General features: G+C 35.9%; 2 protein-coding genes across 4 annotated transcripts in view; both read right to left on the bottom strand.

Moving 5' to 3' along the window:
• The window catches only part of LOC111059745 (craniofacial development protein 2-like), a 28,605-nt gene extending 23,848 nt beyond the window's left edge, over positions 1–4,757 (bottom strand). Inside the window, exon 1 of the mRNA XM_039429410.1 lies at positions 3,432–4,757. Within this exon, the coding sequence (XP_039285344.1) occupies positions 3,432–4,757 (1,326 nt within the window). The remainder of the gene's footprint in view (positions 1–3,431) is intronic.
• Positions 1–27,918, bottom strand: part of LOC111052922 (ADP-ribosylation factor-like protein 4C) — a 71,104-nt gene that overhangs the window by 34,813 nt on the left and 8,373 nt on the right. The window contains exon 1 of one of the 3 annotated variants that reach the window (XM_039427907.1): positions 8,939–9,004. The exons of the other annotated variants lie outside the window; for them this stretch is intronic. The gene's annotated coding sequence lies outside the window, so the exon portion shown is untranslated. Of the gene's footprint in view, positions 1–8,938; positions 9,005–27,918 lie in introns of those variants that run through there. 3 annotated transcript variants of the gene reach the window in all.

Raw genomic sequence — 27,918 nt, 5'->3', positions numbered from 1 at the left:
CGACATAATATCAAACTATTCTATTGCTACACGTACTCCATAGATGTTGAACAATTTCTAATTACCAGTATATTTCTAATTAATCAAGGAATTCTATATTTACAATTGTAGAAATTACTATAACAATGAAGATAGATCTTTATTCATAACAATAAATTAAGACCAGAGTTGAACCCAAGGATGGTATATACTATATACTCTCCTTTATTTGAACCAATGCCATGATTATTACAAGCGTATACTCAATGTTTGCAAATGGATTCTTTTAAAAGTAAGTTAGTGTCCTTGAAAATTACATCAAACTCAGCAAAATATTCTTTGCAAAGGGAAAATATTATTTTAGGGGTAATTTCCAGTATTTCTTAATCTTCTCCTGATCAGTGCAACCCTTCCTAACTTTCTCCACTGATGAACATAATTAGGACACTGATGAAGAACATTAGTCGGCTCATAAAGAATCGCTAACTCAGCCATCCACGGAGGCCAATTCTAAAACATTGCATTTAAACAAGCCATAATCGTTGTATAGTACGGTCCTTTAAGATAGGCATATAATTGCTACTGAAGCTTGAATAATGGGCATTAGGGTGAGGTCAATGATTTCGGGTTATTACGCAAGCGGTAAAATTGTCTCTCTCCCACTCTATCGTTATCTCTATTTCTCCCCCTCTCGCACAATCACTCTCTCTCAAACATATATTCTCTGTTCCTTTTTTCAGACATTGTTCATCAAGCAATAAACTCGAAAAAGTAAATCAAACTGATAAATTGGTATCATATTATCAGTAATAACGTTTTTGACGTATGTGTAATTGGTAACCAGTTGCGAGTTGCTTGTTTAATTGGAGTCGAATCATGAGTTATCGTCAAAATCAATTTGGGTTTCCTGGCAGTAAGCTCGGTAACGGTGCAGTTGTTACAGTTAGACTATATGTAGCCGTGTAACGATACACTAGCGACTAGGGACTTGAAATTGATCACAAGTGTGCACGGTTTCAAAATTAACAGAGCAATTTTGAAACCCGTGGTCATTTCAAGCCATCAATTCAGAGCCAAAGTACTTGGGCTCTGTGTGAGCCCAAGTTAACTTAATGTTGTTTGTTTAACAATGTTTGTTCACATTTTCTCCCATGAGATAGGATAAATCAAATGTGATATACATACTAGTTGAGTCCGTTCAGGTTTAGTTATTATTACGTTTAGAATATTATAAGATGTATATTATGGCCCCCATATTCTCAGAGCAGTAAATTCTAACCACTCTCTCGAACTTGAAATCTAAAAACAGACAGCCCGCTTCATAACTGCCCTAGAAGCATCTCATATTTTCAGATTCTATAATATTGTTTAGTCTAGAGGAAAGCTGGAAGCTCTTGAACTACGTTATGAGAATCTCACAAGCAGATAAGGGCAGTTAAAGGTCATGCTATACTGGACTACGTCAGGAATGTCCTAGACTCAGATACCAGCCTACGTCCTTTCTCAGTATCACTTTATTCTTTTCCAGTTACATTGAATTTATTTGGAGCGGAAATTTTATATTTGTTTATGATGAGGTTTTTTAATGTGGAGAATGGTAATAATGGGATAACTATAATAATAGTCTACTGATCAAAAAACCTAAATTAAACTATTTCTACAATAAATCTCATTTCAACTCATTCTATTACTGCATGTAAATTTATCTTTGATAAAAAATATTGATTCAAAAAAGAAAATTTATTTCACTCTTAGAACCTTCAACTTATTATACATAACAATAAGCGATTCAACAGACAGCAGAGTTGGAAGACTAAAATAAAAGGCTGGAAGAGACCTTCACGCCCAAATGCGTTTTCAATCTTTGTTAGAAGGAAACAGCATTAAAAGGTGTTTAATTTGAATGCCTAATTTCAAATATTATCATTTGTTTGTCAGAAAGAGAGGTGAGGCCAGCTGAGTGACTGGAGCTAGAGTACAGGTATTGTTCCATTGTTTGTTCACTATTACAGGGGTAGGCATTAATACCTGTTCCGCCTTCAAACATTCTCCCACCTTTTTCTTGGTCTGCCAATACTTCTCCTCCCTTCTGGCTTGTAAGCAATGGCAGCTTTCGGGATTCTTCCGTTTCCCATTCTCTCAACGTGTTCTTTCCACTGTTGTCGATTCCCGTCAACTTGTTGAGGTATGGAGATTACATTGAGCTCTCTACGGATATCGATACTATAAAGCCTGTCCTCTCTGGTGCATCCCTTCACTGACCTTAAAAATCTCATTTCGGCCGCCTGTAACCTGCTCCACTCCCTTCTCTTTGGTACCCAGGTTTCAGAGCCATACAAAAGTGTAGGGACGGCCATTACTTTATAAAATTTGAGTTTCGTCTCTTTTCGGGCTTTATTTTTGAGAGTTCTGTTAATAGTTCCGCATATGTACTGGAATTTGTTAATTTTTGCATTCAAGTCGTGGTCTTCCTCGTATGTAATATCACATCCCAAATATTTGAAATGTGATACCTGTTCCAGTATTCTGTTATTGAGAACTATTTTAGAACGTATTGGAGACTTTCCCAGAAACGCCATCACTTTTGTTTTGTGCAAGGAAATCTTCATGTTATATTCTGAGCTCAGGAGATGGAGTTGATATATTGCTCTTTGCAGATTGTCCTCTGATTCCTGCAATATTACTTGATCATCTGCAAACCATAATGAATTGACAGCAATATTGTGTGTTAGTTGTATACCTGGGTGAATTTGTTGCTTCCACTTCCTACAAAGGTCGTCCGCATAAATATTGAAGAGAGTTGGTGAGAGAGGACAACCCTGTCTCAAACCAACATTGATAACAATTTCTTCTGACTGGGAGCCTGAGCAGTCTAGGATTATTTTTGTCTCACTGTACAAACTCTTGATGACTTCGACTAAATGAATTGGGAAACCTCGTTTGATCAACTTATCTAACAATAATTGACGATTGACTTTATCAAAAGCTTTTTCGTAGTCCACGAATGCAAGGTGTGTCTCTAAATTGAATTCTACTCTTTTTGCTATGATCTGTTTCAATGAGAAAACATCGTCCATACATGATCGGCCCTTTCTGAAACCAGCCTGCTCCTCTAGTAGAAGTACATCAGAGATTTTCCGAAGTCTATTGTTCAGAATTCTGCTGTACAATTTATAGACATTGCTCAACAAGCATATACCTCTATAATTATTCGGGTCTTTTCTGCTCCCCTTCTTGAATAGAGATATTACTAAAGCCTTTCTCCACTCCTCAGGCACATAACGTGATGTCCAGCACATGTTGATTAGATGAAGCAGTCGAAATTTCAGTAATGTTCCGCCATATTTTAAAAGCTCCATATTTAGCAGATCCACCCCAGTTGCCTTCCTATTTTTCGTTTTATTGAGGGCTTCTTCCAACTCATCAATGCTTATGAGATCAACATCACTCACTGGATCCATCCGCTGGTCAATACTTTCCATGACTGGCAAATCTTGGTCATACCACAGTTCTTTGTAGTGTTCAATCCATTCATGTTTGCTCACATTTTTTATCTCAGCCATTTCTTTGACCGTACTATTAAGGTGTCTCATCCATTTGTAAGCAACTTCCTGCCTGCCATGAAGGTCATCTTCTATTCCTGAGATGTATCTGTCCCATGAATCTTCATGTGCTTTCCTAACAGTTGTTTTCGCTATATTACGTTTGAGCCGATAATTTTCTTTTGTGTGGTCTGTTGGTGACTGAAGGAGTTCCTTGTATGCTTTTTTCTTGTCTGCAATAGCTTGAGAAATCTCGTCGTTCCAAATTTTCAAACCTTTTCGTCTTTTAACAATTTTTTTCGTGCCAAGTATTTCATGGGCTACTTCTTTGATAGTGTCTTTGATATTTTTCCATTCGCCTTCAATTGTTGCTGCTGTCGGTCTTGTAGAGAGCCTTTGTGTTAGTCTTGTCTGATATAAAGTTCTTATACTCTCGGTTTGCAAAAGATACACTTTGAATACGTTGTTATCCGCTTTGTTTTGAGGTTTACTCGCTTTCCTCCATCTTGTCCACAAATTAATTTTGGAAACCACGAGGAAATGGTCACTGGCTACATCACTACCTCTATAAACTCTGGTATCCTGAACCTGTCCGGACAGTTTCTTGTTCACAATCACATAGTCAATCAGAGATCTGTATCCTCTCCCTGTCCAGGTATATTTGTGTATGTCTTTTTTTCTAAAGAATGTATTTGTGATCTTCAGCTCATTGTATGTGCAAAAGTCTCGCAACTGTCTACCATTCTCATTCAGGTGATATTCCCCAAATGTTCCTACCACCTGTGGAATCGGCTGGTTTCCTACTCGAGCATTCAAATCTCCAGCTACAATCACATAGTCTGCTTTGTTGCATGCGGTCAACTGTTTCTGTAATTCTTCATAGAATTCTATCGTAGCCTCTTTTTTTCCTTCTTCAGGAGCATATGTGCCAAATAAAGTCAAGTAACCTCTGTCCATCTTGAATCGGACCCTTATTATTCTTTCACTAAGAAAGGAGTAACTCTCTATTCTATTTTTCCATCTCTGATCAACCAAGACCATCACTCCAGCGCTAGCTCTCCTATTTTGGTCTACTCCACTCCAAATTTCAATGAACTCTCCCCAATCTTTTGTTCCCTTCAGCTTCTTCTTAGTCTCCGTTATCACAGCCAGGTGTATCTTATGCTGTTTCAACTCTTGCATCAGCTCCACCTCCTTCTTATTCACTCCTCTCACGTTCCATGTTGCAAAATTCATTGTTTCCGTTATTCCAAATCGTTTTTTCTTTGGCAGTCCATTTTTATTATCCGTTGTTCCGGTCCCATCCGAGGCTGTTTGAAGTTTACCAGTAAGTGAAAGATCCCCTGGCCGCGTTACGAGCGCTGCGCAGGTTAAGTTCAATGGTGGGGCCGCCACCTTGCTGCATTTGAACTCACAGGATTTTTATAAGGTTTACTCCCCTAGACAAGTTGCTTTAACCCAGCTGATGAGCCTTGTCTACCCAAGAAATTATAAAAGAAAAAGAAGAAGATTGGTCAAGGAAGACCAGACAGAGAAAGTGAGGGAATAGAGAATAGCAAAAAGCTCAGTCAATAGAAGAAGCTATTCTAGATATGAGAGAGTTCCAGAGCAAAATAAGATGAAGAAGGAGGATGGGAGAAGGGTTCTGGAAGTTGGAATCATGACGCAGATAGCACAGTCTACATGTTTTACTGTGGCAACAGTCTAGATGGAGGTGACTGCTGATCTGACCATATTTATGATATATTGTAGACTTATTATAAATATCAGTAAAGATTCACTGGCTGAATAATATGACTATCATTGAAGGATGATAAGTAATAGTTTCTCTGAATAAGATCAATCTTAATTAATTCACTAACTGTATATGCTGCAGTATAAAAATGCTTGGTACCAAGACCGCTCAAACTGTATATCATGAGATGAATCAGGAAAAGGATAAAAACTTCTAATATTTTGTATGCTGAATACAATTCCATATAAATAAATTCTTTGATATCTCACTAAATATCACAGGAATTGTTAGCATTCACAATATTGTGAGCTATAGAATATATATATTTACTAATACTGATATGTGAAACTTCTGGTTGAATCATAATTTAACAAATTGGAACCTGTTTAGTCTATAGGTTCAATAGAATATACTTCAATCAATTATTAATAATCATTTGAAATCTCAGGGTATGTGGATTCATGCCATGCACGGAAATAAGCTTCATACATATTATATAATAATAATAAATAATAAAAATGTTTATTCTCAGTCAAAGAAAATACATAACATAAAACATCTTCATACAAATGAAAACAAGTTTTTAACTGAAAAATAATACACATATGCAAAGCTCAAGGAGCTTGTCCGCATATGAGAGCACAGTAGTAATGATATTACACTGATTATATTTAAATTAAAATAAGAAGTAATAGATTCAAAAAACCGAACAATCAACTAACTAACTTATCAAGAAATAACCGAACTATATATCAAACATATTCATAAAAAAAAGTTCTTATTAAGTATATGTTGCAAAATTTTCAAACTTGAATAAAAATTCATATAGAGCTTCGACTAATTCCCCAATCCACTGATAAAAGCCTTGGTTTAATGAGCTCATTAAGAACATAACACTCACTCTAATGACGTTCTGAAGTTCTTGTAGAAAAATTAATTATTTCCAATAATTCATTAGTCAAATCCTTTCAACTCCGCTGGGCTTGTGTATGGTCAAATTGCATGTAAATCTCTATCAGTATTAAGTATATATATGCAGGAATAATGTACAATTAAGAACTCTTAAACAAACACTGAGTTCACAAACAATCAAACATTAATTACAAATACTTGACATTTGAAAAAGGGACTGGCTTGATGCTTTTAAAATTAATTGAAAAGGGACCCTATCTCCTTGTGCTGCTGTATATGTCAAGATCACAAGCCAGAGAGAGCATTTCTTGGAAAAATTTTCATCTCTTTCTCTAAAATTTGTAAGCCCTTGTCTGATTGGTTTCTAGTCTTTGTAAGACATGATGTGATTGGCTATTTGAGATTCGGGGTTTCCTTAGCTTTTATTATACAAAAGTAAATAAGATAATATTTAAATAAATTATATAACAGCCTGTAAGCATTTCAATTAAATAAATTTCAATATATGATAATATGATATTGAATACATTTATTTTATTATGTGGGCATTATACACTCTTGTTTTTTCATACGTTATGAGAATCTCACAAGCAGATAAGGGCAGTTAAAGGTCATGCTATACTGGACTACGTCAGGAATGTCCTAGACTCAGATACCAGCCTACGTCCTTTCTCAGTATCACTTTATTCTTTTCCAGTTACATTGAATTTATTTGGAGCGGAAATTTTATATTTGTTTATGATGAGGTTTTTAATGTGGAGAATGGTAATAATGGGATAACTATAATAATAGTCTACTGATCAAAAAACCTAAATTAAACTATTTCTACAATAAATCTCATTTCAACTCATTCTATTACTGCATGTAAATTTATCTTTGATAAAAAATATTGATTCAAAAAAGAAAATTTATTTCACTCTTAGAACCTTCAACTTATTATACATAACAATAAGCGATTCAACAGACAGCAGAGTTGGAAGACTAAAATAAAAGGCTGGAAGAGACCTTCACGCCCAAATGCGTTTTCAATCTTTGTTAGAAGGAAACAGCATTAAAAGGTGTTTAATTTGAATGCCTAATTTCAAATATTATCATTTGTTTGTCAGAAAGAGAGGTGAGGCCAGCTGAGTGACTGGAGCTAGAGTACAGGTATTGTTCCATTGTTTGTTCACTATTAAGGCGCGAACTAGCGAGAGCAGAAATAAGTCATGGTCGATTCTAGCGTTATGAGGTTATTAATGTGTTCTTGATATTAATTTCAAACAATCACAAAACTTTCCATTGTTGAGACCGCAGGAAATCCAACTTCAACTAATGGGATCAGCTTTATCCATACCCAGTTTCTGAATAAATAATAAAAAGTATTTGAATAGTAAATAATTCTAAACATATCGTACATATTTAGGATGGAGGAAGACAGGCTACCAAAATTGGTGCTCAACTACCAGCCAGTAGGCAAGAGAGACCCAAGGAAAATAGGGGCAGATATGAGGTTAGAAACAGGCAGAGATGCCTAAACCCTGAAAGGTAGAAGAAGAAGAAGAAGATCGTACATATTTTAAAAGAGAACAATGATAACTTACAATACTTTGTATTTCCTACTTCGTACATCCAATGCTCACTGTATTGAAATATGAATTGATCGAAATTGGGTTGAAGAAGATATTGAAGATAACTGTAATGCAATTATTCACAATGAAGTTTATGCATACATTCAAAGCTCTTCAATCATAAAAATTGCATCATTTAAAAAATGATAAAATAACACAAAGTTAAACTTTCGCTATCAAACTTATAAAACAATATCATATCTATAAAGTAGTATATATAACTATAGAAATTTAATATCTACATATTAGGAAAACAATTATAGCACAATTTAATATTCACGTGGCAGATTTTATGAGTTTCCACTTGAATACAGTATTAGGTTTCTGAAATTGACCAACTATAGTGACGGTTTAAGGACATTGAATACAAGGGTACTTCCCAGCTACAAGTCAAAGAAGGTTGGAATCACAATGACAATACAACATAATTATGTATGCGACAGGTAAGCGCTGCAATAGTTCTCACGCAGGCAACTAGGAAAATATTGGCTGATTCTGAATGCCAATGCAGTACTGGTCATTTATAATGCAACGCATGCTTGATAGCTCAACATTCAAACAGCACTAACCTTTATGTATGAACAATCTACGTGCAATAGAACTGAACTGAGTCGTTGAGGATTCAAAACATTGCAAATAGAAAAGTTCAAACAATTTTTGTGTCACTCGCAGAATATGAATGTAGAATTCACTGACCTTTGAAAAGCCTAATAAAAAATGTTATACTGTACTTCTCTTTCATGGATGCAAATTTTTGTATGTGATTGAATTTAATAATTTTTGTAAGAAAAATGGAATCGAGTATGAGACACAGTTGATTAAATAGTATTTTCTTTGTGCAATAGATAGCGACCTATTCTATTTATATTAAATAATATATATATATATATATATATTATATTTAATAATATTTTCTTATGCAATAGATAGCCTCCTATTCTATATTAGATAAATCTAATACTATTCTATTTTAGTGATAAAAAATGAGAGCAGATAACAGGAGTCAAATGAAATATAATCATACTACAATAGGCTGTATGACTTTTGTTTTGTGGGCTATATGTTAATCATCAGCGCCTTGTAAGATTGGACTATTGATTCATTAGCTTACATTCTAATAATGCATGTCAAACTGTTTTCACTAATTAGATGATACTCACGAATTCTTTGTTACGTTTTTTTATCATCCTGTTTTGGTGTATTCAGTACACACCAAATGAAGAAAGCTCACCTGGAAAATATATTATTTGTTAGAGAAAATGGAAGTAATATAACACTATAAGAGAGTATTACAACCTCAAACTTCTATCAGAAAAGATTAGCTTTATTAGACAATATGGATTGGATTGTGGAACGTAATACAATAATTCAAATTTCAACAATAGATTCTGTTAAAACATAGCTATAGCTATGTTATAAAACATAACTAATAATTCGTTCAAAAGCCAGTAGATTTCAAGAAATGTTTTCCAAGCCACTTCAGAATAAATGGAGATAAGATTCGACATAATATGAGACTATAATTTACGAATCAGGCTTCATAAATAAAGTTTTGTTGGTGAATGTTATGCAATTTTGGAAATACAAAATACTAAAAGGATTGTGAACTAATAACAGTATAGATTCCAAGATTCTTTATCATCAGAGATCAGACATTTCACAATGTATGAGCTCGTCAAAAATTCAAATTAAAATTCAAATAATCTTTACTCCTTCTTTACAACATAGGTACTTTACAAAAATAGCAAGCGAGATACATATAGTACACAGAATTCCCCCACAAAGACCAACAATCGTCTGCGTGTGGTGGAAAACAGGAGAATGCAAAGCACAATTTACAAAGTACAACACATTGGATAGATACAGCAAGGTTAGGAACATACATCTTCTTCAATATTGATCTCTTAATAAGCCAATTCATTTTATATGAAAATACTCTTTCATAGAATAATACCATAGAGAAACAATAGCGTAAGTAGATATCCCATGGTATAGGGTGTTCATGTCGCAACTTTTACTGTTATCTCAAGCCGATTACTGTCGATTATTGACGATTTTTACTGTTTTGACCGGGTAAGAGTGTATGAACGGCACAATATGAGAGACTACCAGTGTCACACAGCTTCACGGGAAAGAATTACATGAACAATCGGCTTGAGGTAACAGTAAAAGTTGCGACATAAACGTCCTATACCATGGGATATCTACTTATGCTGTTTCTATATGATAATACGCTTTTTAAAGCAATTAATTTTTCACAGGTTTCTCAGATATTGGCAGCTCTTCTTGATCAGCTAAGGGAGACTGTTTAATAATAATACTGAGGATGATACCCAAATAAGCTCAACTATAAATCAATTCCAATTATAATCATTCAAATTGAATTTCAATTATATTAATAAGCTCGATTTGATTATTAATTCCGACTTTTCCATTTCAAAGTAAGTTTGATTGAGGATATTTTTGAAATGGAGAGTAGATTTATCCAACTTTTAATGATAAAACATGATTGGTTTATTGAAGACTTCAAACTCTCTCCAATTTACACGAATTCATGAACATTACACATAGTCCAATACCGGAGAAGGAAAGAATGGATGAGGAAACTCAGACAGCTTCTGGGAAAAAGCTGAGTAGAAATGCATCAGAAGCGAGTACGTGACGAACAAATGACGTGTCCTTAAGTACAGGTTGAGAGGGCTTTCGCCTAGAAAGCTGCCAGAAGAGGGCACTCTGGAAGGAGAGAGATTGAGGCAACATGAGAGCGTGTGAGAGTGATGACAGTCTCAAAATAGCGTCCCAATTTAATAAACCAATCGATGACAGACTTTCTCTCACACGTATATCAAGTAACTGCGACAAGCCCTTGTGCCGAGGACTTGCCCTTGCTCCTTCGACACTCGAGTTGAGGCAAGCAGCCTCTTCAACCGGCCCATGTTTACACTCCGCGCCAAAATTGAGGCTAAAAGGCGGCAAGCGTCAGGAGAAGAAAACCAACTTCCATCAACAATAAAATATAGTTCCCAAGATTTACTTTACTTCATAGCAAATGTGAAGTACAGTATTATCTAAGTAGTATAATTGGAGAATTTTATTGAGAGATACAAATCATCGTCAATTCTATTTTTGTAAATTGTATCTATTTTCTCATTGTGCTCTGATGATGCTATTATTCCTCATTCACTAATAATGCTCTATTTCAGGGGTGACGGACGCAAACCCCTAAATAACCCAAAATTTAGTACTATCCACCCCACAAATAAGGCACCCTCGCAAAAAAGTCCTCACCTCACCTGAGAACACCCCTGTCTATTTTGCCACACAAAATGCTAAAAGTGAGAAGAAGAATGATTAGCGACTTGTAAATATAAACGAAATTATTGAAAGAACTAAGCATGCGTTTTTTTTTCATTGTTGAAATTACAATATACAATGTCTTGAATTCAAAGAAAGCTAAGATAAGAATAAACTTTTAATACGTTCTATTGCATAGTGATTCAAACTATGCAATTTCTTTTTATATTTTTTCAAGATACTTGATTACTTGGTATACATAAGCACAAGGAATTTACTTTTCTACTCATTTATTCATAATTAAATATTTTGTAAGCACGTAATTTGCACTCTGAAAGCACTCTATGTTGTAATTAAAACATCATTTTGATGGACAAGATAACAATAATTACATTACTGGAGTGTCTTCTTCCCATAATCATCTTCTAGTACTGCCAAGCGCTATGAAAATCTTAATTCAATTCCCTTGCATTTCTCTTCCTCAACTCAAAGTATTTAGGTGGAAAAAACGCTGGCTGCAGGCAATAATTCACTTACAGAGCTTTTTCGGATGAAAGGAAAAAAGTTCACTGAGGATTTCCCCAATGGTTTGTCGAGAACATTACCATGGATGTAGTCTTCACTCTTTGGACTCATTAAATTCGAAACTTTTCCAACGCCTCTACCCACCCTTGTCCTTCCGACTCGCCAGCATTGGAAACAAGTCTATACCACGTGACACCAGCAGACAATGGTTCTATTTTTCTGTAGACTTCTTACTCTCTCGGGCACAAGCGAAGGTCTTGCAAATTACTTTACGATCATACCAGCGTGGCCTCAAACTCGACTTGACGGCTGCAAAGCTCTGTTCCATTCTTGATTGCCTTTGGAAAAGCCATTTGGAAACTCCATTTTCTGCGGCTGAACAAAAGTTCCGAATCGCACACGGAAAAGTTGGCTGAAGCTCGAGTATCAAGTTTGCCTTCGACGCAGAAAGTTGAACGTTGCCGTCCATCTATTCTCCCCATTCAACTTGACGATCTCTGTCTGTTTCTAAACGCATTCATATGCTTCATATTTAAACACTGAACTTTTTCCGAGAGATATATGAGCTCTTTTTCCAACTTTTGAGAGCCTATAAACCCAGCAAATAACGACCTAGGAAACATTGGTTTCCGACTGGTTATTGCATAAGTTATTACAAGTTACAGCTAAACATAAAGTTCTTGATTTCGAGAAAATCGCCTGCAACTTCTTCACCTCTTATTTATTTATTTATAAGCATATGAATCAGTAATCATCTCATGCATTTCAAATTCTATCTTGGTCCAGCAAAAACGAAATATGTCTATAAACCTAATGTATCAAAACAAAATAAGTGAGAGTATTTAACAATGTGACCATGAACAGTAGCATAGCCACCTCCAATACAAGGCCCCGGCCTTCGATATTGCAACGTCGCAGTGTAGGCCTAGAATCTAATACATGATTGGTGAAAAATATTTTTAAAATACCAGCTGATCTTTTTCACCAATCATGTATTAGTTTCTAGGCCTACACTGCGACGTTGCAATATCGTAGGCCGGGGCCTTGTATTAGAGGTGGCTATGACAGTAGTCTATGAATTATCAAGCTCATATTAAATTCAGACAGAAGAGAATTAAGAATACTGAAAAGGGAGTGAATGGGGTATAAAGTTAAAGAATCAGACCCAATAATAGATTTTCAATTATAAATGGTTGTATTCTACAATACAATAATAAATAAATATGACAAATATTACATGAAACTATCAATATTTAAAGTACTTACTAATGAAATATTTTTAGGGTTGTATGGATGAAACGAATGTTAACGGAAGGATAGAGGCCCTGTGAGTGATTCAACCGTGACCTGAGATCTGACATGTATGTTCAAGGAAATAATGAAACATTTGACCCTGGCTGACCTAATGATAATTGCTCTGATCCTTACCTCCTCTTCCAAGATAACATGTCATAGATAAAGCAATTGAACATGATAATCAGTTAGCACAAACATGTGAAACGCTGATCCTCAATGGTAAGTGAATTTACCATTGATTGGTAACAAAAAAATACTGATAATAATCAAATATCAATTTAACATATTTTTTGGAACTCAATTGAGCTGTAAATTAACAAATTGCTCATCATAGTCCTTCCTAGCATAGACCATAATGCTGAGCTCTCCGCGAAACCGTCCTCGAAGAACAATTTAGCACAATCACGAGGAGAAAAGATCCGATTAACACCTCTTCAAGTGATCTTGCAATAGAGTGAAACTATTATAAAAGACATCAACATTAAACGACATTAACATTATAGAAGACAACAATATATAGTAAAAACATTATATGAAGCTCATCAATCAATCAGCAGGAAAATTCCCTTCCAATTCTCACAAAACTTCTTCCACATGGCAAATGAATATAAGGTGGAAGGTGCAATTTACAAAACCATTTTAATCAATATAGATTGGAAGGTGCAGTGCAATTCAGCTTGAAGTAAAGTGGTCAGGTCTGGTCGAATGGTTGGAAGGGCGAGTTGTACAACGTGAAAAGTCCACATAAATCCACACAAGAACGTGTCGTTCAGTGCCTGAACTATTTTAAGACTACACACTGTTGTTTTATGGCGGACTAATGGATTGGGAGCACGCGATTTCAAGACTGGGATTTGTTGAACGTTGAACATGTAGTGGAAGTGGAAGGGAAGGGTTTGCAGCACGCAACAGGCCGGACAACTAACTAATCCACACTTGCCACACCAAGCACACGGTGCTATGCCGCTGATGCTCCACTCAGATAGGCTTAGCAGTGCATCGATTATTCGGCAAAATGGAGCAGACGGCTGGAGACGCCTCATTTTGACACAACTAATTAGCTATAAAGTCCTGGCCAGCTGCAAAATGTCACGCTACACCAATTAAAGATGATATTAATTTTGTACTTTGAAAAAATAATACTTTAGACTTCATTGGGATGACCGATAACATGGAGCAAATATTAAAGTGAATATAGGAGCAAATTTTATCAATGATTATGTATATTTATGTACTGCATGTTTTCATTGTTTTGAGCAGCAATACTACTTGAATCTGACTTTGAAACAATAAATTCGGATTGTCACTATCTGAGAAATACATATGATTTGAAGAAAGCTTCATAACTCGCACAGAGGAAGTTTACGAATAATTCAGTGAGGTATAACCTTCTATATTATTCTGCTAGATTAGTAGATCGAATTGTTCCCATTTGTAACAGAGAGGAAATCTGCTAACTGAATATAAGTTGAAAATTAATAAACAAGAAACCGTACTAGAAGTACCTAGATTAAATAATAGTAACAGAGGGAACAATTAATAGTGAGAGTATAGTTACTTTGAGGGACTGCTGCCAGAAAAATACTATCACTGAATCTTGTAGAGGTTGATTTGCTTCAATTTGTCGTGTTAATTTCAAGTGACAAGTTGCGTCACATTTCAAAGAGTTGTGATTACGATATGAGGGCCCATTTTTGAAGCGCCTTCTCAGCAGGACACATTTTGGAGACAGGAAGCATCTGGAGACCACCTAGTCTCAATGGGCAGATAAGCATGTTCCTTATTTGTTTGCTGACAGTGGCGCCTATACCAGAGGTTTCCGTAGAAAGTAAATAACTATGCCATCTGATCTAACACAAATATCAAGATGAATATCGATGTCTACTGTGATTGACTAGAGAATTGAATAGCATGTCTTCTTCTTTGGAGAATGAAATAGGATGAGAAAGCAATATTGAGTACAGTAATATGCATCGAAATAATGGGCTCAAAATCAAGGAAAACACAAATACAATTCAGAGGTGACCCGATTGGAAAAATCCTTCGGTGCAACAAATTAATTTCTAATGGCTCATCCATTTTTTGATGTTCTACAATCTCAATTCAAGATTTATATTTCATACAGTTTTGGATTCAAAATGTTATTAATGTAAAGTTGAAAGTTTCAACATAGCTCTATTTTTGGAGAATTTAATTTCACCAAAATTCAGGAGAAAAACAATTTGGACTGAGTCTATCGTTCTATCCCGAACACTGCAAGATTTGTGCATAAATATCAATTAATGAATGGAGGAGTAACACGCTATGTAAAAGTGAACCTTTACTAAGAATATCTCAACCCTGCAAAAAGTTCTATTGATTTCTTGAGATGAATACGTTATTATATCGGGGTTCAACTGTATCCAATAGTATCCACCTGGATAGTAGTTCAGATTGAAAAACCATCGGGAAATGAACTCATACATTGAAAAAGAAAGGTACATTGACTTTCGATCGGATTTATTACTTTAATATTTATGTTAAACTTCAATTCGCCAAACTACTTCGATTGATTTAATTGGGTACCAGCAGATGGAGCTGATATGCATATGAGGAAGACGAGCAGTTTCCCGCCAGATTAGAGGTCAAGAGGCTGGAGAGTATTATTACTCTATTATTAGACAGGCATTTGAGCAAGCCTTTGAGAATTAGAAAGGTGCGCGATGTGGCCTAATAAGCAGCTCATCAGCTATGCAGGAATTTATATTAGCGATGGTGGGGCGTAGCGGGGGGGAGGGATGAGAGGTTCGGTTACAAGTGCCGCGGTTTTGCAGCACATGATTGAAATAGGGAGAAGAGGAGAAGAAGAATTACAGGGTGCAGGAAAACCGGGTGGAAAGAAGAGAAATTGAGAGAGATAAAGGAGGTATGCAGAAACAGAGAAAATGGATGAGGATGAGAGGAGAAAGATGAGGAGGAGGAGGAGGAGGAGGAACAAGAGATAGGTAGGAGAAGAATAGGACATGAGGAGAAATTTAAGGAGAAGGAAAAACAGAAGAGAGATAGAAAAAGAATGAAACATGGGAAGAAGTATAAGGAGAAGGAGAAACAGAAGAGAGATAGAAGAAGAATGGACATATGGAGAAGAAGCAGAAGAGAGGTAGAAGAATGAGACATGAAGAGAAGTATAAGGAGAAGGAGGAGAGGAGATGTACAACAGCCACAATCACAGCAATCTCAAGAGGACAAGAGAAAGAGGGAATGATTATAGCGGGTGATAAGGAGGAAGAAAACTCATTTAATAAAAGGAGAAGAGGTAAAAGAAGAGAAAGAGAAAGGGACCTAATAGGAAATCAAGAGTGAAAGCGGACAAAAGGAGGAATGTAGGATGAGAAGAAGAAAAAGGAAGAGAAGAAGGAGATGAATAAGAGAAGGAGGAGGATGAGGACAAGGAAGAGGAGAAGGAGATGAAGAAGAAAACAACAACAACAACAATGGCTAGAAAGAGTACAATATCAAAACGCAGATCTGAAGAGGAATATTTGAACAAGGAGGAGGGGTGGGGGAAGTGACGAGGAGAATGAGGAAGATGACAGAGTATGTGTGCAGCTACAGTGTAGTGTAAAACTTGGCATGTTGTTATCTACAGTCAGTCGGTCGCCACCTATACGCTGATAAAGAAGGGAGCGGCCCCGTGTGAGAGTGTGTTGGGTGCAAGAGTGGAGGGCAAGATGGAGAGACAATAATGGAGGTGGAGAGCGGAGAGAGGAGAGTGGAGTTGCCGATTGGGATGCGGTGAGGAGACAGAATCTCCGCACAGGAATTTAAACAGCCGTAGGCCAACACACGTCTCCTCTACAGCTGGCTATTATGAATACACTGTATGACGGCGGCACGATAGATAGCTGATGCCAATTTCCAACCTGTAGATACCGTTATCAGTTCTGCTCTCCTCCACACTATGCGCGTGTCTAATGGTAACATATGTTGGCAACATATGATTTTAGAACAGTTAATGCGATCAGATTGGTGGATCAGTGGCAACATCACAATGCAGGAATGTGGATTGGATTCGTGATTCCGCTTCGATACCGTGAAATTCACGAATTGGATACTTTTGAATGAAGAGTTTTATTCGGAGCAGCACCAGCACCCGTGAAATGGACAGTGATTAAAAAGTGATTCTGCAACTCAACTGAAGTAAATATGGAGTGTACCAAATAATGTCAGGGTATGAGTGGAATCAAATTGAAAACCTATTGATTGGAATGAAGTAAAATACCAACTTCCTTCTCTACTATGAAGTTCAGGTGGATTAATTACATGATAAAGCTATTTCAAAACAGTTTTACTAATTTCAAGTAACGTAATATCAGTTACTCGTACAAGAGTTCAATAACAATTAAAGTATTTATCGGATGATTTGAGTTGGGAAGTACCGAAGTTGTTCCATCTTGCTCAGTTACCAAGTATTTATTCTAGATTTTGGGCTTTTTTGGAAGAATTAATTTTCCTAATCGATATGGGTAATATGTACATCAAACTCCTTTTATATCATCAAAATAGAGTACATTCCAATTAAGTTCAATATTATATAAAACCAAAACACAACACTAAAGGCCATTCCACACAGCACGTGGCGTGTGTGGCTGGACGCACGCTAGCTACTTTTCAAAACATCGCTTCCCAGCTAATCAAATGAAGCAGTTCACATAGCAGCCACGGCCACGCGGCAACGCTTGCTATACTAGCCACGCGTGGCTACCGTTCGCTCTCTGAGCGATCTTTTCAAACGTGTCCGGCCACGTTTTGGTCCGAGCATGCGCAGAACGTATACTAGACGTATACTATCGTATAGAACGTATAGGCTACTATCATTGTCAGCCTCAAGGTCGCGCATTAAATGATGGAATTCGCCAAAGGTCTTCCTTTTTTTATTGATTGGATGTACCCACTGGTCCCGTGCTGTCACCGGATACAATAAAACCAGCTCATTATCATTACTACTGCTGCTGTTGGAGTCATCAAACCAAGGTAAGCCACAAGAAAATCCAGATTCACACCACGGGACCGTCGGAGTTGACATCTTCCTGCATACTGACGGGAAACGTGGCCGGTATAGCATCGCAACAGTCGTGGCGGTGTGAATTGGCATGTGGCTAGCGTGGCCGGCGTGGCGTGCGTCCAGCCACGCACGCCACGTGCTGTGTGGAATGGCCTTAAACCACTAGAAAAGTTTGATTTTGCTTTTCAACTTTCACAGAAGTAATATTATGTAATAATTATCTTGTAGGATTTTAAATCTTGATTATAAACAAATTGGGTGAATATAACACCATATAATTCAGAAAGAAATTATCCATTACCTAAACTGAATTTAGTATTCAATATTGGAAAGTCGATTAGGCTACTAATTTATAATAGTGTGTGGAACACATTAATCCTAATTGGAATGGCATGATTTCAATAGCCTTTAATGAATTATTAGCAACTATTGTAGTCCAATAAGATAAAAGATTTATCTTAAATTCATAGATTTATCAAAGATACAAAGATTTATCAATACAAAGATTTATCTATAATACATATCATAGCAAAAAAAAAACTTATATAATTTCCACAATTCCAAAAAGTCAATAGTTTAATGACCTCAATCAAAATTAATTTTTACCGTAAAACCTTCACCCAGCATATGATGAAGTAAAAACAATTCCACAAAACCTCAAAACTCTATTTAGTCTGACGTTATCGTCAAATCGTCACACACCTATTAGAAAGGTTCCCACTGCTAGGAGCCCAATTATGATTTAATGACTCATTGTCGTCAAAGATGGCGGCTGACGAGAGTTTCCCAGACACTCTCTCCAATGCGAGAACGCAACTTTCCAGCTATATTTCTCTCACTGCCATAACTGGCAACACCGTTATGTTGATATAGTTCATGTTATGAAATAATATGCTGCAGTCCAAAGAGATAACTTGATGTAGTTGACATAGGTTCAACAATAATAAGAATAATTCTGAAAAGGAATTTCAGACTCATCAGATAAATTGCTATAGAGTTTTTCAAATTTCTAAGCTGTTATCGACTGAGAAGGTAGAGTAAAAGTGAAACTCGAGAATGCTATAATGACCACTAAAGCTGATAAGGGGTTTTTCTTGTTCAAAGTTCAATGGACAGTTTAATTGCAGTTATTGTACTTTAGTTTGTCAACAGGTAATTGCTGGTTAATTACTGGTTGTTGTTCAATCGAAAGAAAAAGAGGCAGCGGCACATCATTAGAAAATGTCGGCTTCCCGCGAGCTATATGGAGTTCCTAAATGAGGAGATTCGATCTCAACAATTCAACTTGATTTCGAACCAATAGAGTTAGACAGTAGTGTCTAACAATCCATTAGACTCATATAGCTGCAGAACCGACATTCACAGTCATAACACTAGGAACAAATCAGAAATAGATCTACCATATTCTAGATTGAATAGGATAACAACCAGCCCGAATCACGTATCATTGAAATTATTCAATAAATTGCCCATACTAGCCAGGAACCTACCAACTAAAATTTATAAGCAGAACATAGAGCGCCTCCTATTAGACAATCCATTGTAATCACTTTCAGATTTCTTTAATCTACCACTTGACAACTATTTTAATTGAAGCAGGAAAGAATATATCACTAAATATCAATGTTCTCAATATTTTTATTATTATGTTTTTGATGTATTCTTTAATCTATTATTTAATGACTATATTCTATTATGTTATATGACTTTATCCTATTTGATGTATATTCTTTATTCTATTGAAAGATACCTTGTATAGATAAATTATTATATTATGTACATTTTACTATGTGAGATTGAGACCAGAAATTATGTACGGTATTATTTATTTATTTATATGGCTTTTATTGGCAGAGAGATCCTTATAGATGTTCTGCCTTGCCGTATTACCCAATGTCATTTTCTATCAACACTCGAGTTTATAGGCTATGCCTTGGGTTCTTCATGTTTTCTCACTAAAAATTTGCACTTTCACTTCCTAAGCTTCTATTTTATAAAGTTTAAAATTAAGAAAACTTTTTTCTAAACACAAATTCACATTTAAAAAGCAAACAAATATACGGTATTATTATCAATTGACGTTTCCGATTGCATTGTTATGCATTGAAGGAATAAAATTATTGTAATTCTAGTTGTACGAGAAATTTCGTTTCATGAATAAATATGAATAGAAAGTAAATTGTAGTTTATGAATCAGGAGCTATAAAACTATAAAATGAAATCAGAAAACGATTGGAAAGCTGGAATAATTGTGATCTGAATCCAGTGTAGTTACAGATGTAACACATGGCTGTTGATAGGAGTTATACGTGTAGCAAGGATTATGCATGCATGTTGAACGTAGTGCTGTTAAATAGGAGGCAAAATAGGCTTACTCTCCATTTTATGCCAGAATCATTCTTTAATCCGATTATCTCTCATGCAATGTTAAAAAGCAAAATGCAACATGGAGAGGAAATGAAAGAATATGGAAATACATGATATAGAGTAACTAGAATGTGATTTCAACTATGGTGATACTTGTAGTGATGGTATGGTGATACTAGAATGTGGTACTTGTTATTCCTCTATCTATAGAGGTAAGACTCCACTGTTGAAAGAAGTGAACTATAGATTCATAGCAATAAATAGATTACAATCATATATAATCAGATAAATACGGAACGACAAACATATACAGCAACATGTTATGACAGTGAAAAATTCATAAATACATTTTGCATGAAACGAATTAAACTTGGATGATTGCAGTAAATTCAGCAATGGTTTCCCAAACTTTTCTACTTATTACCACAAAATACAATATTACTGTATTCAACCTAAGTTAATGATTACTCTAAATTTTTCAATATTTATAAAACATTTTACCGGGGTAAGGCATTCAACGTAAATACTACTATTAGGAATGGTCGATGATATTTGAAGCACTAACAAGCAATGAATTCAGTTGGATGAACAATGAATTTTTTATGACCATGAAATCGAGAGCCTCGTGACTTTGAATATATCGTGTAGACAGACATAGCTTAGCTGCTAGAGAAACTAGCTACTGCTGTTTATTCCTACACTCCATTGGATGTAACTATACATGTTCAGTAATCGTTGACCTTGTATACCTGTATCTATGATAATTAGGCCGAGAGAAATGTGTTTGGCTCAAGGCATCTTCCTAGAAAAGGCTCAATGTGAAAAAACTCTAATCGTTGGGTTACCGGACTACGCTATAATTGTTTTCAAAGTGGTCCAGCCCCTAGCCAGGTCTTCCCTATCATTAAATCTCAACCACAACCAATCCAACATTTGCATCATTCTATCCACCTGCTTTAACTCAGTTAAATTTTCAATTTTTTCAGACTATTCAAGTCGAGGAGCAATGGTTTATGTGACAATTATAGAACTTGGAATTCATCTAGTAATTGGCTTTTCCATTGGAGAGAAATACCTCAATCGCGTAATGGAATTAGATTACTAGATATAACTGCAAATGTAATAAGCTATGGATAATGAAGATCTAAGTAATACCACAGACAAGAATCAAGACAAACAAGTGGCCTACCAGGACAGACAAGGCTTGAATCTGTGATAGTACTTAGTGAATCCTCAAGTCCTAGAGTTAAGCCACAGAGAAGCAGAAGGAAGATTTTTTACTTTGTGGTAAAGCTCATATCGTTCTTACTGGGATGTTATTGTACCGCATGTACTTACAATAGGCTACATTGTCTTCCTGTCACATGTTTATCTGTGTTATGTATGGCGGATAAAAAAAATTGAAATACTAAAAAAGTGTGTGATTCCGAAATCATTGGAAAAAAATCAAAAGAGAGAACGGTTTTAGAAATTTCACCCAGTCTTAGTATAAATAGTAGCCACATGATACAGAGAGAACATTGTAAATGAGTCACCAGGACCAAACTGTTGACAAATTTCACCGTCGGAGAAGACTTTCATTCGAATCATTGATTGTTCAAGTTTCCCTCTTTTTAATTGCTCATAAAAGAAGAGCACACGGGGCAAGCCCACTTCGGAAACTGCCGAAAAACACACAGAACTTGTTTTCAGCTGCCGATTGTCGGGCGAAGACAGAGAACATCTTGTTTAACGACCTCTAGAAGTGGGATTAGAAGGCTCATTAATTCCGTTTATTTAGTGCGAGAAGTTTCTTTTTCTAATAAAAATAAACAATCACGTTGACACTACCAGATAACAAGTGTGTCATTTTATATGGATTTCAATTGCAAAAGAGGATAATTTCGAACTTGGAGAGGATTTACATAACAAATATTCACAAAGAAAATTTTGATATTGATAAAAACTAATAGTTAATAAAGCCAGTTGAATTATCATAAGCAAACACACATCAATACATTCAAATCACAATATGCTGTAAATCAAAGCCCACAATTCGATGTATATGAGTATTATTACTTTTTCGATTACAGGGCTACTTTTACATCAAGTATTACGCTTTATGCATTAATGGTAAATTTAAAGAAGTAGACCTAGTAGAAGACCTAGATTATGACAGTAAATTGGTTTTATCAAAGTACAACTGTATCTTTATCGACAGTACAACTGGATAAAATAAATAATTTATTGCTCGCCATGAATTGAACTGAAACAAAGAGTAGCCATAACAGAATACAAACCCCTACAAAATTTGTTATTAGATGTATAATGAATACATCCAAACATTATTATCATCTTTTCCTTCACATGTAAGTAACAGTTGAGAAGGAGGCTTGTTCAGGAATACATCTGATAATGGAAACTAACTACTTCCTTCAGTTTCCAAAGACTTGATCTTCGCCTTCGCGCCAAAATCAGTAAACCTTGAAGGTTTTCTTTTGCTCTTGAGGAGTCCATTTTTTCCTTGCAGTGTTCTTTTGTTCGCTCTCTAGAGTTTTGCAGCTCCTTCTTCCGTAAAGTTCGTTTGGTCGCTTCTTCTTCTGCCTCGATTGCTTCCTACCTTGCTCTTATTTTCTTGCTCCTTCGTTTTCGTTGCACAGGTTTTCTGTCTTCTTTTTCATCTGGTTTTTGTTGTTGATCGACGTCTACCAATGGTGGCTGCGGCCGGCCAGACGTGACCTCCTGCTCCTAACAATAAAGATGATGGAGTCAACCGCAAAGATGCAGTCAAGTGTCTACAGACTGTTACTGATTCTGGCGACTGGCCAGGGCAAGACCCAGCTATAAACGACCAAAACATTACATAGTACAATACTAGGCTATAGCACGATTTATTAGCGGATTCCAAAATATTTCACTTGTTTTGGCCGAAATGTTTTCGTGATTTTGTTTTATGATTTCGCTACTTTTTTTGTCAAGAAGATTGAAAAATTGTCTAGAAGTTCCCATAAATCGGTGGTGAAAGCGGTTTTGTTTTTATTAAGTTTATTCAAGACTCAAGGTGTTTTATTATTTTGATGAATTAGTTTTAGTAACAATACCTACAATATAAGTTTCGTTTAGATGAATTCTCACTGAGAGCCAGGTTGATCAGGTCATCAGGTTGCCAGGTCAGATCAGGTTGATCAGCTTCCACCGTACCATATTATTATCAAATTTAACTAGAAAAATGAGCAATAAAATTGTGAATAGAGGATGAATCCCGGTATGAAGACAACTACATTGGCATAAAGGATCAATATTATTGCATAAAATTGAATCAGGCCATAATTATTGTTTATATAATATTTGTTGTATCTTTGAGAAAATTCAAATTAATAAAAATCCTTTAATAAAAGAAGGATGTAAATGAAGTTTGAAACTCCTCTCATAACATTTGATGTTAACAAAGCGATAGATAAGGTGTAATTCATCGATATTTCAGATACTGTACAATAAAACCAACAACGAAGAAAATCAGCACCTGAAGAGAACACTATAATAATTTATTCAATCGTGAGTTCATTCATTTGAAAGTCGACTTACGGAATGGCCGATTAATCGGTATGGAAGAGTTAGCAACAGAACTTATAAGGTTGGATAATAATGCAACAACAGAGAAAGATAGAAGTAGAGGGAAGCAAATGAATGAAGTTGGTGGAAAAGAGAGGAGCAGAAGTAGGAAGTAATAGAGCGAATCGGGGAATCACTGCAGATAGTGCTTTCACGCGCCGTTAAAACCGGATGCCAGGAGATGCCGATAGTCACGAACCAGTTTCCTGAATGACCGAACCATGGTTCCAGGTTCGAGGATCGGGGATCACCCCCCAACTCGCCCGAGGGTCGTTGCAGCTCAATTAGAACATCCATTCACTGCATCATCCACATCAACCCGTGCTTAAATCTCAAATCATCTGCGGTTCCCCTATATAGCCTACTGTTGTTCTAATCAAGCACACATCATTGGACATTTCCTCAATGAGCTCCTACCTTATTACCGTCAAGGCGAGAATGGGATCAGCTCAATAGACCCATTCTACCGTAACGTAACCTACATGGTTCCCATTGCGATAACACAATATGACTGCTTCTCCAGGGGAGGGCTCCTTTCTCAACGGCAATCTCATCAATGGAAAAGTTATCACATAAATTTTGATTGCAGTGAGTGCAACTCTCAAACTAGATTCAGCTGGGTTCTACACCGATTAACTATGCCCTAAGCTCCTAATTCCTTAATCACAAACTTTTATCTAGAAAAAAATGACGTGATTATTATTAAAATAACTATGATCTGAGATTCCCAAAAATGTCCAATTTATCCCAAAAATATTCAAAAAACCATTGTTACTAAGCACTTTAGCTCGAAACATCATCAAACAATAGAGTTATATAAACTATAGTACTACAGTTGATTTGAAATGCTGATTTTGCGCAATCGATAACAATTAATAATACTCGTAAAAGCAACTCCAATTATTATTATTATTTCATACGGACAGTTCGATCTTTGGACAGTTCATCTTATTGAGATGATTTAACGACCAACATTAACGAGAAGTAATAAACCTTGATAAATATAGGAATTTAATTACTGTGGTGATCGAAATGTAATTTATTATTTCTCCACTCCACAATTCCTGCACCACCAAAACTAGTATACAGTATTGTCATTCTAACGGCAGTCTTGTTGTGGGGCAGTTGTGGTTGATAGTTTCTCCCACCCCGCTCTTCTAGTTAGCAGACAAGTCACATTAATTGATGAACCCCTACGCCAATATCCAGTCTCACCCCTCTACTTGACACCAGCCACCAGATCCGTTGCAACACCGTTATGGCCAGATATTCCCTTTCAACTGTCAGCATTTATTATATGAATGCTTCCCATTCAGACAATGCTGACTGACAAGAGCACAGAGCGATTGCTACCGGCAAATGAGCAATTCGACTCGCGTCACTCCAGCAAATAGAGCAAGCCCAACGATCATCTGAGACTAATCGAGATCTCGATGCTTTGGCTGTACTACCGGTACCTAGCTCGATTAGCTGACTGAATCCATCCCACCCTCACCGGGATGGAAATTTGATGTATCACACTAGTATATATCACTAGTTATCAGTTGAACTGACGTTAGGTAGTCAATGATGCTTCACTGCTTCAAATGATTGAAAATTGAATTACATGATACAATTGAGAAGCTAATGAATCTATTTTATAATAATTTCCTATGAGAAAAAGAAATTCTTATCGTAATATTGATTATTATAGATAATTTAATTCCCCCATTCATTACATGAACTGTTGAAACACAGGATACCGTAACTTTGTAATGCGTTTATTGTAATTTTCTTGATTGGGGAGCAATTTTTGAGATTTTCCCGTGTGATCCCATATGTTGTGAATAAGTAAAAAAATAAATAAGAACTTTTATTGTCGTTTACTGTGAGGCAGAACTTCTAGAAGGAGCTTTCAGCCAATAACAGTTGTAAGCATAATAAAAATCTTTAGAATTCAAAAGAGGATGACATTAAAAATATTCGGTGGCATCCAATTTTATATGCACAAGTATGCAACAAATGATGAATAATAGCACGCAATAGAATGTCACGCACCCAAGATCAACTATTTTCATCCGACTTCAGAACCGTTAAAAGGTCTGGCAAAAGTTGTTCTGAGGGTCAGCCACTAGTAATCTTGGAGCAACGCATTCAGATACAACCCACTTACCCACATCGCCCGCTGCCACTTGGGTACAATTCCCATACAATGAAGAAAGTATTATTAGTGAGTGGGTTTGAGTGAGGTGAGGAGAAGGTAGAAGGAGAGATGAAAAGCGTGTGAGTGGAGAGAGAGAGAGAGAGAGAGAGAGAGAGAGAGAGAGTAATAAGATTGGTAATAGTTCAATATGAAAACTAAGAAGAGAAGTTTAACAAGTCGTAGGTACTACTTGATAGGCCTCAATCAACTGAGATAAAATCTCCTACATGGGCGGGCCTTGATCCTTCTTCAACCATATAATATCATTAGAACTTGATGCAACCTCCATATGAGGATTCTACATTCTATTGAAATGAAACTGTTTTATTTTTCTTCACAGTGTAAACAGAAAGCTTCGAATCGAAAGCCTAGCATTTGATTAATTACGAACGTTGTATTCGAGAATTACAGCACCAATAAAGTTTTAATGCAAGATAAAACGACTATTTCCCCAAAAAGTCGTTAAACAAGTATTTTTTCTTCATTTTTTAGTTTTGGAACCAGTCTTCATCTAGAAGAAAATATGCATAAGGACCTAGGAGTACCTCGGAAGATTTAAACTAAGATAAATTGAATGTGATTCATAAAAATGTCAATACCTTTTAACAACAAATGATATTTTATTGAACTTGATACATAGTGAATACTGTACATAATGATGGGCTCACTAAGAATATGTTAAGAAATATCTACAAAATCGAAAATAATTTTGTCCAACATTCCATTTTTTGATGATAATAACTACAATGCAATGAAGCAACAATTTATGAGGAGATAATTTCAAAACTAAAAGTGATACATTTGTTTCATAAAAACGTATTATTGAAGAATAAATTTTTTGGAATAAGGACATGGAAACCTCCTCAACTACTAAAACTTGAAGTACAGTATTGGGAATTAAAGTAGCATTTTCAATTGAAAAGAGGGGAGCAAACAAAACCACATAAACAATTAGAAAATTTATAATGCAGAAACTGATGATGGCACTTGATTGCAAATTGAGCTCCTATCATGGTTGCAAATCAACAGAATACTAAAACACACAAACAAGGATGGTTTATCAACATTCAATTCACATCCGCATGCTGCTACAACTGAATTGAATTCCGACTCTCCCTGCAGCAATTAAACAAGGTGGTTGATATTATCAAAATGATAAATGAGCGAGAAACGAGATGCTGTATTTCGGACTGAGCGCCATGCTTGCATCATTAATCAGTTTCAATGGTAGAGAACGGCATATTTTAGATGGCGAATTGGTTGGAAGGGGCTTGGAAGCATGCTGCTGTTTCCAATGAATATATTGAACAGTGGCACATCATGATACAAATAGAATACATTGGTCCAATTATAATCAATTAATTGAAATGCTGTAGAGAAGAAGCTTATCAAGATTAAAACCTTCCAAGTCACAGCAAACATCAATGTTTATTACTTGGAATTTCTATGTGAGGCTAGTGGATGGATGCTCGCAGTATACCAGTGAAAATGATGAGAGATTATTATTTTTCAAGATATGATCATTCAATCAAAAGCCGTACTCGTCTAACAAATTTGGAAATTCTAATATTATATTTGCGACACAGAAAATATATCAAAGTGCGATTATTCAGATTACTAGCTTCTCCATTTTCAATGAATTTTATGATAGTGAAGCAGACAACAACAATCCATAGAAATAGGGAAGATTGCTCAATACAATAAACATCATACAACTCAAAAGATAAGGCTGTATGTGGGCCAAATGTCACGGCCAAAAGGTCAACCGCGGGCGGCCAAGCTTTTAGGCCTAATCAAATTAATGGAGATGCATCCATTTCCAATCGACTGTGAAACCCGTT

This window comes from Nilaparvata lugens, chromosome 5, assembly GCF_014356525.2.
Source record: "Nilaparvata lugens isolate BPH chromosome 5, ASM1435652v1, whole genome shotgun sequence".
Lineage (NCBI taxonomy): Eukaryota > Metazoa > Arthropoda > Insecta > Hemiptera > Delphacidae > Nilaparvata > Nilaparvata lugens.
The sequence above is the reverse complement of the archived record's forward strand: the minus strand, read 5'-3'. Positions and strand labels throughout refer to the sequence as shown.